We start from the raw sequence: 13,461 nt of genomic DNA, 5'->3' as shown, positions 1-13,461 counted from the left end.
TACTCCTGAATAGCTGTGTAATAGCTGAAGACAAATCATGCAATGTGTTGTTGTCAAGTAGGATGAGCCAATATTCTCATGAGATAGTTTTAATGCCTGAGTCCCTATAGCCTTCCCTTCCATTTGTTTGCGATTTCATGAGAAGAAAAGGAGGTTGTGCATGTACAGCATATATGATCCTGACAATGCCCAGGTTTTAATCTCTGGTTTTCTTCCGGAACTCGTTTATTTAGATTTTCTTGAAACCATTTCTTGAATAGCCTAGTGGCTTTTGAAGTTCAGCATACCCATAGTTTGCTTCTCCCTTCCAGCCATCTCTAACATGTGCCAACATCAATTTCACCCTCTTCTTCCTCCTCCTTCTTGCATTGCTTGAACCAATCAATGTTATGCTTTAGCTTTAAGGACCAGGATTCTGATTTGTGGTGATCTTTGTGACCATTGTGTTTCTCATCAGATAGTCATGACAAGGGGAAATGTTTAAACAACTTCCAAAATAAAGTCACAGTCCCCCAAAGGTATGGAAGTACAATTTAAATGTTGACTGAAAGAGACTACAGAAGGAATGGAAGAGGACAACCCCCCCTTTTCTATCAAGTTTTATTTACCTACCTCTATTTTCCCTGAATTGCCCCCAGTTCACATCTAGTGTGAAATTAAATAATAGATACTAACCCTATGCACTTTGAAAATGAATAAATAGTTGCTCTGAATCCCAGAAATATTTGTATTCTCAGCTTAACACTGATTAGTTGGGGGCATTCTGAAACTTGACTCATCCGGCAGTATTGAAATCCGACATGAGAAGTGTGAATCCTTTGGGAACAAAGATAGTTTCAGTGTTACAAACTAGCTGTATTAGTGCCGTTGTAAATATCAACACAGCTCTCTAATATATGCATTGCAGCTGTGAACATCATTTCCTTGATAGCGTTATGACTACCTCAAGTAGATTTTCACATTCTTCTTTTTTCTTGGTATCAGTCCAGACAAAATGTTGAAGAACAGGGAAAGGCCAACTGAAATAGCTTAGAGAAATAGTGAAAACACAATAAATGAAACGTTTTAGGCTGATACTCTGCTTACTAAAATAAAAAAAAATTAAGCTGAAAATTTCCTATAAAAGGCACAAATAGGGACTCTCTTCAAATATGTTCCCTGAAGTGCCATCAGTCTTTAAATACAACTTCAGAAACGTGCCTGTCACATCTCCATTGCCAAAAATATGGGAGGTGACTGGTTGCTGAAGTGATTACATTTCATATAATGTTTTGAACCTTCTCTAGCTCAATCTTTGGTAGAGATCCTCACTCACAAAAAACACCCTACTTGGCTTGGCCAATTTATAAGCATATAACTTCAGGTTATCTGCTTATATAGAATCAGCAATATATGGACTGCATACATGGTACCATTTCCCAGCTATGGATGGTTTGTGAGCACCTGTAATGATGAGAGAAATAATCCTCATGCAGCACAACTATTACACATGCAGCACACAACTAAACTATGGAACTCATTCCCAGAGGAGCCAGTGATGGCCACCAGCTTGGATGGCTGCAAAAGAGGATTAGAAATGGAGGATAAGGCTATACATGGCTACTATCCACGATGGTTATACTCTGCCTCCAGTTGGGAGGCGGCAATGCTTCTGAATATCAGTCGCTGGAAAGCAGTGAAAGACAGAGTGGTCTTGTGCTCCCATCCTATTGCAAATTTCCTGCAGATATCTGAATGCCCACTGTTTGAGAACAGAATGCTGGACTCAGTATGCCACTGGCCTGATCCAGCTCTTCTTACATTTGTTGGACAACTCCTGGTTTTTCTAGATTGTCATCATTGTGGTTGCTGCAGTTTATGCCTCAATAGAGACAATACAGTGGTACCTCGGGTTACATACACTTCAGGTTACATATGCTTCAGGTTACAGACTCCGCTAACCCAGAAATAGTGCTTCAGGTTAAGAACTTTGCTTCAGGATGAGAACAGAAATCGTGCTTTGGCGGCGCAGCGGCAGGAGGCCCCATTAGCTAAAGTGGTGCTTCAGGTTAAGTACGGACCTCCAGAACGAATTAAGTACTTAACCTGAGGTACCACTGTACATGAGTTTTTAGAATTAAGGTTCTAGCTAGCATGACTGCAGCAGAGAACTTCACATAATTAACTATTCTTATTCTTATTCTTAAAGATTATTCTCCTTTTTTCTCGCACTGGTTTGTACAGGACAAACGCTGGCCTAAAGAAGCTCAACTTCTTCTCTGCAGAAGCCTCCTCCACCGTTTCTTCTCCTCTTCCAGAAAATCCAACTGAAGTCTAGAGCAAGATCCCAAAAAGAAACAACTTCAATTCCCAGCAAGCCATGCGGAGGGGATCGCCCTCTACTACATCTCCCAGCATGCTGCGCGGCGGAATCCCGCTGGCCCCCCCCCCCGCCTCTCTCTCAACGAGGCCCGGCCTTCCCGGCCGCCTTTCGGCCGGACTTCTTGTCCCAGCAGGCCTTGCGGCCCAGCGCTGCCGGTTTCCGGGGGGCAGGACCGATCGCTTCTCTCTCTCTCGCCGTCTCTGTGCCGTTGGCGAAGCTGAGGTGGTGCTGCGAGGCGAGACGGGCCTGGCGCTGCCGCGGCGGAGAAGCAGCTAGCCGGACTCCTGGCGGAGGAGGAGGCGGAGGAGGAGGAGATCGGGGACGCGCTAGCAGGGGCCTAGGCCGGGAGGGGAAGCTCTCCGCGCCGCCACGACGACGACGACGACGACGACGGCCAAGATGCTCAATATGTGGAAAGTCCGGGAGCTGGTGGACAAGGCGTGAGTATTATGGGGTGTCGGGGGGGGGGAAACATCTGTGTGTCTTGTCTGGCTGCCCCTCAGCCCGCGCGCCCCCACTCTTACTAAACTCTTACTAAACTCTTACTACGCCCTTACTCCTCGATCGCGTCCCGTTGATCCAGTTCCCTTCCCATTATCCTCCGTCTGCCCAGCCACGTTTTCTGTAACGTCCCCCTTTGCTCCCACCCCGAATTAGGGTCTCGCCGGCTAGCCCTCCTGCCCACCCTCCTCGACCCCGGTCCTACTCAGGATCCCTCCCGTGCTGCCCCCTGCGCCTGCTCTTTGCTCCTCGCCCTCTTTTGCAGTTTGTCGTTCTCGCCGAAACTTCTTACGTTTCACTTGGCTGCAACTGATACATGTACCTGCCCGTGCTCACGACCTGGTCTTTCCCTTCCAGTGGGATTTCGACCTCTTTGTAGCTGACTCTCCCCACAAGAGTGATATTTTTGCTGCTTCTTGGGGATCTTGGCCCTTTGACTCCCCATCGAACTTAACGTCTCTACTAGGGCCCATATGCATTCATATGCTTTTGGTTTTTCCTTTTCCTTCGGAGGATCTCTTTCTTCCTTTCCCAGCACCACACTCTTAAGCTGTAATACTTGCAGATCTTATCTGTGAACAACTCATATTCAACCTTCGGTGGAAGCGCATGACTGTCAGAGCCTGCCCTTGCTGATTTGGAGCAACCTCTGAACTTCCATTGACATTTAGAAGAGTGGCAGTGCCTATTCCCATTTTTAGAAATAGCTAGGCTATCTAAACTATTCTACTCCACCCACCCCCTCACCAAGTCTTAGTGAAGTGGTGGAGGAAAAGGAACTTCATGCAGGAAGTAAAAACTTGGTATTTCAGCTAGGATAGGGTTGGTGGGGCGGGGGGTTGCTACATGTACCAGGTACCATTTTGAGATCATGGCATTCCTTTAAATTAACTTGTTTCAAGCACAACAGTCATAGTAAGTCTCAAAACTGCCAGTAATAAAATGTGGGATGGGCAGTCACATAATATTTTGCACCACCCTTGCTTGTGGGCAGGGAGCAACAAACATGCTAACTCCGCCTAAAAGTGCAGCTCTTGTGTAATGCTTCTCAAAACATGATATTGTTAATGTAATTCTCAAGAACGCTCACTTTCAGGAATTGTCTTTTAATCAATGTTAGAAAGGGCAAAAGAAGTATGCCTTGAATTCTTCCTGCTACTACCTTGTGAAACACCCAGCGGAAACTTCTGTAGAGTCAGAAGCAAAGCTTACTTTTAGAGACCTCTGTGAAGAGAACATTTGCTAAATAAACTTCCATATATGTAATGACACTTTGTGAACTTTTGGTGCTTACAGTGTTTATTGTGAATGTTGATATTGAAAGAGACTATATACAGTGTTTTAATCCATCAAAATATGTTGGTGCTTTAATAATTGTGATTTACAGATACTTCTCTGCAGTGAAAACGTTACAAGACAGTTGCTGTGTTATCTATCACAAGAGAAAGAAGCCTTGGTTTCATAGTAATTGAGCAGAGGAATGTGTGAAACAGAGCATTTAACATTTCTGCACACACAGTTACATTGATAGTGGGCTACTGTGTTTTCAAATTTAGAAATTTACTTTGACATACATCTCTTAGGTAATATTGGATAATGTATATCACAGGTTTGATTTCTGTTCCTGTCTTAGTTTGTATTTACAGGTTTGCAAATATGTTGTAAATGAAGGTAAGATGCTGTTGTCTGCTCTTGGCATATAGCAGCGTTGCAGTACCTATAGCTGTCCAGATGTAGTTGGACTCCAACTCCCATCAGCCTCTGCCACTAGACAACGACTAGAGTTTATGGGATCTGGAATCCAGCAACATTTGGAGGGCTAAGTTCCTCATCCTACCTATAATAGGAATGCTGAATCACAGTTGGGGAAACGAATTGCCCCTCCAAAAATAACACTCTGAAATCCAAGACACAATGCGTACCAGTGCGCCGGAAGCTTCATAAAAAAAAGTTTTCAGAAGACATGTGATTGGGATTTGGGTCACTTTTCAGAAAGCAGTGCCTGTAACACTGTTTAAGACAGCTCAGAATGGCTCTTTGCTGTTGTATAAAAAGAACCCTATGCTAACTTCAGGGCAGAATGTAGGTAACATTTATTCAATGAATAACGTCAGTTCTAAGTGAAGACAACAGTGCTTTCATGTACATCAATCTTGGCTTTAAAAGGCTTGCTTATTTTTAGACCTACTCTGACCTTGAAACCACACAGAGCATCTGACGTACATTACTGGATTCTTCTATAAGTTCACAGAAACTATGAAGCTGAAAATATATTGATTGAGAAATGATCTCAGTATACCCATTATCCCCCCCCATGTGTTTAATATTTGTTGCAAAATTCGATATCTGAATTGACACTGTCTGTTACATATTTCACAACAACTGGGCTTAACTGATGGTGTAGTCACTGTGTCATTCTCAGCCTCCCCAAGTGCAGCAGCCCCCCAAAAGTAGGTTGTTTTCATACACCAGCAAATAGACCCAGATTATTTCCCTGCCCCCCGGCACTGCAATTTGCAGCTTGCTTGTCTGTCTTGAGACCCAACAGATCCTTGGTTTTCCCAGCTCTGCCCCCTTCCCACCCTTGAAAGCTGTTTTAGAGCTTTATGCTGGCTACTGCTGGTGTGGATACTGCCTGCTTGGACTTTCAGTGAGCAGAGCAGGGACCACTTTAGATACATCCACCTCATCCAAACTTTCTCCAGTGTGATAGATTAGAAACTTGAGATTTCTGATTCCAGTTTCCTTTGGCTCTCTTGCATTATCAGCATTATTTATCAAGACGTTGGTTCACATACTCTTGTGCTCAGCTCTGTACAAATGCCTAACAAAAACTTCCTACCCCAACTAGCTTGCAGGTTATGGCAGTTAGTTAAGTGTTTGTCAATTGTTGTCCCCACCAGGAGCCCCTATATTTGTTTATAGGATATATCCCTCCTTTCAATATAAATTATCTTAAAGTGGCTTATGCAGATTATCATAAAAACAATAAAATTCCATATCAAAATTAAATGCCAGTAAAGGCAACAAACAGAGCACATAAAAAAACCTAATAAAGGGATCTTAAATATAACCAACAGTCTGTCTGTTGTCTAAAAAGATAACTGACCACCAGGCAAATATGCTGAGAAGAAAGTTCTACAGTATGGCTGCCGTCACAGAAAAAACAACCCATCACTGGTTGCTACCCGCCTAAACTCTGAAGATGGGATACCTGCTGAAGGATCTCAATGTAATTTTCTCATTTCATGGGCCAGCTTGCATGGGAGTTGGCAATGTTTCATGTAAAGATGATTTAAGAAAGGAGCAAAAACTTCTGTTTGTGTGCTTGTTGCTTATTTTCCCCCTCTGTTTTTAGGCTTTAGGGAATGCTTTTATCTTCTCATTCCCCTCTGCTTGGCATAATTCCTGTATGAATTCTGACGAAAAGTTGCTACTGTTGATATATCTTAATTTCTTGAGGCTGCAATCCTGTTCATACATCCCTGTGATTATATCCATTAAACACGGGGTTTGTAAAACTTGTTGCTCAAGGTGATGCTTGGTTTTAATAATATAGAGTTGAGTAGAACTTCTCAGTGTGGAGGGGGAAAAACCAGTGAAAGAAAAGATTATGCTTGCCACAGGAAGGTAAGGAGTAGTTTGGGGCTCCAACCAACCAGCTTATGTAGCTCTGTTGCTATATATAGTCAAGAGGATTTTGTATCTTTCATTTTATCCCTTCTGCTTCCAATGGAGTAGCTCACATACAGAGGAGTGTAGAAATAATTCATCATGGAAATAGTGCCACATACCACAAGAGCTATATAAGAATTCCTCTAGTGTGTCGATTTTTAGAGTGAGGTACTGTCTGCCTGAAGATGTAATTGCTGCTTGCAGCCCTCTCATCTGAGTGTACTTGTCTTTTCTGGGCTAAATTACAGTCCTTCAAGTTAATTTTAAACTTGTAACATTTGAACAAACATAACCTTTGATTTTTATGAGCTTGAAGCAGTTTTTATTAACTGGGTGAAATTGCACAGCAGCAAGTAACGAATAACACTGAGAAACATTTATCCTAAGCTAAGTAGAGTTTAGTCAAGTTGATAACTTAAATCTTTCTAACCTACTTGATCAAGAATGATCCGGGTACTGCATGGTGGTTGATTCATGTGACAGCTCCATACTGAATACTACTTGACTGATTTCATAGTAGATTCTTTTGGTGTGACGTCGCTGTTAACTGTTGAAGAATGATAGTTTCTTTCTTCCCCTACCTCTGTGCACTCCAATTCTACACTTTGGTTGCACAGTTATAGTTAGTATTTTGTAATGTGCATGTTTAGAATTTCCTCCTTTTTAGACTTGTTGAGCAAGATACTGAATCATGCTGTCTTCCCTTACCATAAAGCATTGTGCATGCAGATTTGGGAAGAAAACAACCCACCTGTTGTTAAGCTTTTTATCTTTTAAAATGGGATTCCATGGTTCATTTCACAGAAATCAGAGTGGGGGTGGGATGCTTCACTTTCTGTCATAAACTCTTCCTCAAATATATTTCACCTACCTGAGTTTGTATATTTAATAGATGGCATTTAGTCCATGCAGCTAATGAGTATTAGAATGTGGGTGGTGGTTCAAAATTCACTTTGTGAAAGTTCTTTTAATGTTCTGTTATTGGTTTTCAATATACAATTACAACGAGAGACAAGAACGAGTAAAAATTTAAAAGTGCCTGTTGATTTAGTTTGACAGGATTACTCATCCATATGTAATATCTTTGATAAACTCTGTTGAATATGTTAAGCAATGATAATGTGATACTTAACCCTAAACCACCGCTGTTATTTTTTTAAAAAAATCAATCTTGTTGAGTTTAGTTAGATCAAGAAAAATAAGCTTGTTGCTTATGTCGAGTCTAATTATTTTATAAGGCATATCTTTCTCTAACTTGTACACAGTGCTGTAACCTGTTACATTTGTGACTTTGACAAAGAACAATGAACTCTAGTATTATCTGTCTGAGAGTGACCTATGGTGAACTATGCCAACCTTGTATTTAAGCACTTGCCTGGTAGCCCTGGGCAACCAGGAGTTCCATGTAGATGGAGGGTGGATCAGGTATTCCGTCTGTCCTCAGCAACAAGCAACAAAACCTTCCAGAACATAAATTCCTAGTCCAGTGCGTTGCTACTGGAGGGATGGAGTTCTCTGTGCCTCCTCTGCCAGCCCCCATCATGCTAATAAAATTTCTTGTAGGCTAGTAAATTTTGTGGGCTTGTTTGTAAAGCTGAACTATTCATTGTCATGGTGAGAACAATAACTTTGAAACACAATGAGAAATAATTTTGTTAAGGGTCTCAGGGAGACCTAGTTATAGTACAGCCTTCCTCAAACTTCATAGGTTTTTGGCCATAAATTCCCTCAGCCTCAGTCAGTGCAAGTTGCATATAAGGCTTCCCTATGCACCAGGTTGGGTAAGGCTATGGTAGGGCGATATTGTGGCAGTAGGCTATAAGAGTAATGTTCATCAGCAGTTCAGCTAAATTATATGCAAGGTGCATGAGTCCAGCTCAGCTTTTTCATGTCAGTTTCAGCTGAGTCCTGTGAACTGCAAATTGTCAGGTCCATTGACTACACTGTGGTTGTAGCTGCCTTGGCTTCTGCACTGGCTGAAAAGACTTTAAGGTGGGATGGCTAGCCTGTAACCTTCCTGATGTTTTGGGAAGTTTTTAACGTCTGATGTTTTATCTCATCTGAAAGATGAGAAGTTTCTGCTTAGCAACAAACTATATGTTTCCAGTTTTACCATCAAACTGTGGTTTTGCAATTACAGTGGTACCTCTGGTTACGAACAGTCCTGCTTACAAACACTTCAGGTTACAAACTCCACAAACCCAGAAGTATGTGTCTGGGTGGCTGGGGTATAAATTTTTATTGTGATTATTATTGTTGTTGTTCACATCAGTCACAAGCAGCATGGCCAGCAATCACAGATGCAGGGAATTTTAGTCCAGTAACATCTGGAGGACCACAGGCTTGCCACCCCAGCTTACAGATTTTACCTGGCTCACCTCTCGCATCCCCCTTTTCTGCCTGTTTCTTTGGAGTAGTATGAAAGTATCAGGATGGCTTTAACACCTTATTTTTGTGATTGTAAGTTGCTTTAAGCTGCTTTTAATACTGTGTTTTAATCTTGTAACTTGCCCTGGTATCTTATGGTAAGAATCATAATACAGTACTTTATTTAGTTCTGATATCTTCTCTGGTCAGATAGGGTTTGCAGGTTTTTGAAGCAGTATAAAACCTGCAAGAAAGTGGATGCATTCAGATGTAATGGCAAACCATTACATGAGCACACACTAGTTTTCAGACTCCCATCTTTTCCTACCACTTATGGATACAGTGGTACCTTGGGTTACCAACTTAATTCGTTCCGGAAGTCCGTTCTTAACCTGAAGCGTTCTTAACCCGAGGCACACATTACCTACATAGGCCTCCTGCAACCCCAGAAGTGGATTGCGTTCGTATCCCGGGTCAAAGTTTGCAACCTGGGGCACCTACTTCCGGGTTTGTGGAGTTCGTAACCCGAAGCGTTTGTAAGCAGGACTGTGCGTAACCTGAGGTACCACTGTAATGGCAAAACCACGGTTTGATGGTAAACTGGAAACATAGTTTGTTGCTAAGTAGAAGCGTCTCATCTTTCAGGTATTGTGGAACTCCAAGTTTGACTTGAGTCATCTGTTCAGATAAAATAAGGAAATGCACTATAAGCCCTGGTGGCTATATTATATTACTTCATATTTCTATAAAAGCATAGGCTGCTTTTTGATACATAGGTACCTAACAGTGGTGGGGCTCCTAGCATTGCAGCACATAATTGCACTGCTATGTTGTTGGTAACAACTTGGAGCTGCTTGCCAAGCTGTTGCAATGGCACAGGTAAAAAAACCAGTGTTGTGAGCATTCTGTACAAAAGTGTAGAACAGCATAGCCTTTGGATATTAGCAGAGGGGGGTTATCCTGTAACCAGTCATTCATTTCCTGGTATGATCATGCCTAACTCAAAATAACAGATGGGGGGATGCTTCTTCTTAGAGAGCAGGCATAGGCAAACTCAGCCCTCCAGATGTTTTGGGACTACAACTCCCACCATCCCTAGCAAACAGGACCAGTGGTCAGGGATGGTGGGAGTTGTAGTCCCAAAACATCTGGAAGGCCGAGTTTGCCTATGTATGCCTGTCTTTGAATGTCTGATCTCAACAGAGATGTAGGTGGATATGTGGGGACTTGGTAGATCTGATGCCCTCCCTCTTTGCATTAAGACATCATTCTACAACACGTATGGAAGTTGGGGCTTGTATTGAACAAAGTCATACCATATGCCTGTCTCAGATCTATTCTGAGGATCCCCCCCAACTCCCTGGAACAGATTTGGGGGCATGTGGGAAGAGGAGAGGAAGCCCCATTGTGCAGGCATATGTCCTTGTGCTAATAGAACACCTTGGTTGGATACAACCCCTGGAATCTAGATTATAGATACTTATGGAATACTGGTTTATCTTGGATAGAAGGAACTCAAGAGTCTTTCCCAGGTACTCTTAAATGCTATCTCTGCATGCCACCTCCACCCTTGACCTTTTCATGTATCACTTCTAACACTGCTGGCACTGCTGCTAAATACAGGGATGTAACAGCACTTCATGAAGTAGCGTGTGGCTGCAGTTTCTGAAGGGGTGTTATTGTGACTTTTAAAAAGCATTTTGCATTACAGTTTCTCAAGATGCTGTCTACCAGTGCAAGTAACCTGCATATCTTGGTTTTCACTAAAACTAGCAGACGTTGAAAAAGTTAGCAAGTGTTTTTGGTCACTTGGTGGAGAAGGTAAAGTGCTTAGAAAATGAACTCCGTAGCCTTTGTGCTAGAGTGCACTGGCATGCTCAGATATAGCAAGGTTCATCGCCTTAGCCACAACTCTGAGATTTTAATGGTTGAAATGGGAGAGTCTTGGTACAGTGGAAACAAATGATTGTTCTTCCTCCAGTATCATTTGTTTCCAAAATACAAACACACAGTGTAATCTCCAGACCATTGTTGTGAAGCAGATTTGTAAGACATGGGAAAAACCAAGGAACTTAAGGGAGGAATGTTATTTTCTCTTTGTCTTCTGACGGCTGAAATGGAAAACCCAGACATTTTGGGGAAACAGGTGAAAACTCATACATTTTTTTTCTTTGAGGGTGCTAAATGAAATTACCTTTTAAGCAATGTTTGGAAACAGTTGTTAGTCATTTTATACTGCTGCATTTGATTAGATTACAAAGCCCTGGTGTTGACAAAGTGCTTCCAAACCACAAGGGCAATCTGTGAGTCTTCCAGGCATATTGTTCCTGAACCATGGTTGTAAAGCCTTTTGTGCAGCACAGCTTCTAACCCTTACATGCCACTTGCTTCCTCCATCTTCTGCATCAAGTGAAAAAATTGATGAGCATTTTAAAATATGTGTATGTGCGTACATGAACATAAAATCACACAAGGGATAGATGTACATGTGAAAAGAATATTCAAGCTGCCATTTTCTGAGTCCATGAAGCTTAGCTTGAAGTTTCAAGATAAGACGTCATGGATCTTTCAGATGCTTATTTCTCTATAAATTATAATCAACTTGAGTTATGTTAGTATTTACAAGAATATATTATTTACTTGGATGAGTCAGGATATAAATAAATATGAGTTGAGGATAGCTAATTTTGTCTCCAGTTACCATGACACACGCTGTATATGATAATGATGTACTACTGGTTCACAATCTAATGAAGTTTAACTGACTATACAGATTTATTGCTACTTCATAATTACATTATAGCAACATTCTTTTATTTTCTATGTTTTCTTTCTTAAAAAAAAAACCCAACTGCCTCCTTTAGGCATACTGGAACCCTGACTTGTTGTAAGAAGGCATTGACCATTTACCTGTCCCCACTGGCCTTTTTAATGAGCCAGGAAGGACTCTAGCACTCATGTGGTGGCTTTCACATTTCCAAGGTTCATGTCCACATCCTCAGGCTGTACATACTGTTTCCAAACCCAGATTATAATAAACTTACAGCACAGAAAATGAAGGTTTCCAAATGGCAAAATGAAGATATCTTTAGATTGCAATTCTGCAAAAACCTACCTGGAAGCAAGTTTCATTGAATTTGCAGGGGCTAATTTCTGATTAGGCATGTACAGACTTGCATTATTCTGTATTCAACAGTGGCAGGTTTAGTTGTATCCAGTGATGTTGCTCAGCTGATGGTAAGGTCAGTAGAATGGGGAAGGAAGCAATTTTCAGTGTTCCCACACTGCAGCCCACCCGCTTTAAAATCTGCTCCAGAAGTTTGAAGTCTCTCAAAAGCAGATTTATGGAGTACATGGGGGCTGCAGAGTCGGGGTAGAATTGTTGACATTTGCCTCCCTCTGTGTTTTGCTGACAGAAGCCTTACCATCAGCTGAGTGACACATCTGAATGCAACTCAGAATGCAGCAGTTGATAGAGCTGTCTTGAACAGCAGGTGTATTTGTAATAAGTTTCAATAAAACAAAGACTTTTGTTTTTGTAAGAGTGCCAGAGTTAATATTGCGCTTAAAAAGTAACTAGTGTTTTGTCTGTACACATACAGACAAACACACACACATGCATGTATTGTACACATGATTGTATATTAACTCCCTCCTGCCCTCCTGGAAGAGTCTTTTTTAAACAAAACCTGGAAACGGGTTATTCAGAACTTTTGGACTTGAAGTAGTGAAGAGTCATACATATTTGACACCATACTATTCATGAAGACAGAAGACTGAGATTCACTAAATCAGTAGTGGGTTTAAGTTTTACTTAACAGTCTCACTTTTTCTTTACATTTCCTCATATTACGGGCTGTATATGCTTGTACTTTTTCTTGTAATCATGTCTCTTCTTATTTCAGTCACCTATTACTAACTACCGTTGTTTTTTGGTTCACGTTGATAGCGGCTCATAAATTACTTGTTGATGACTACAGCCATGAGGATACCCAGTTTTCTTCCAGGAACATTGAGAAGCCAGTTTTACTTGTCCCCTCTAGCCTTATTTCCATTTACTTCTGGGCCATAATCAAATTTATTTCAATGGTCTCTTCTTTGGCGATCACTCGTAGCTGAGTAAGATTGTCTTCCATGAGTATGGTCTTAGCAGTTTGTCCAAAAGTGATTGTGGAGGCCAATTTTGGATCCACACATCCTTCCACATTGGGGACATAGGTTTCTGGGTGGGAGTTGATCATGGTGAGGATTTGCCAAATGTGCCTTCCTCTTAGCTTGTTTCTCTCTTTCATCTGGAATTCGTGCTTCTTCAAAATCCATGATGCCTTTGGTGAAGGCTGTTCTCCAACTGGAGCGCTCACAGGCCAGTGTTTCCCAGTTGTTCGCATTTATACTATATTTTTTTAAGATTTGCCCTGAGAGCATCTTTAAACCTCTGTTGTTGTCCTCTGACATTACACTTACCATTCTTAAGTTGGGAATAGAGTAGTTGCTTTGGAAGATGATAATCAGGCGTCTGAACAACATGGCCAGATCAACAAAGTTGATGTTGAATA

At 41.6% G+C, this 13,461-nt stretch overlaps 1 protein-coding gene across 1 annotated transcript in view; it reads left to right on the top strand.

Moving 5' to 3' along the window:
* The first annotated feature begins 2,509 nt into the window (after positions 1–2,509).
* CLINT1 (clathrin interactor 1) overlaps positions 2,510–13,461 on the top strand; it is a 61,509-nt gene continuing 50,557 nt past the window's right edge. Inside the window, exon 1 of the mRNA XM_081901040.1 lies at positions 2,510–2,802. Coding sequence (XP_081757166.1) covers positions 2,762–2,802 — 41 coding nt within the window. The 5' untranslated portion in view covers positions 2,510–2,761. The remainder of the gene's footprint in view (positions 2,803–13,461) is intronic.

The sequence above is a fragment of the Podarcis melisellensis genome (assembly GCF_964234715.1).
Source record: "Podarcis melisellensis genome assembly, chromosome: 2".
NCBI lineage: Eukaryota > Metazoa > Chordata > Lepidosauria > Squamata > Lacertidae > Podarcis > Podarcis melisellensis.
This window is presented reverse-complemented; position numbering and strand designations above follow the sequence as displayed.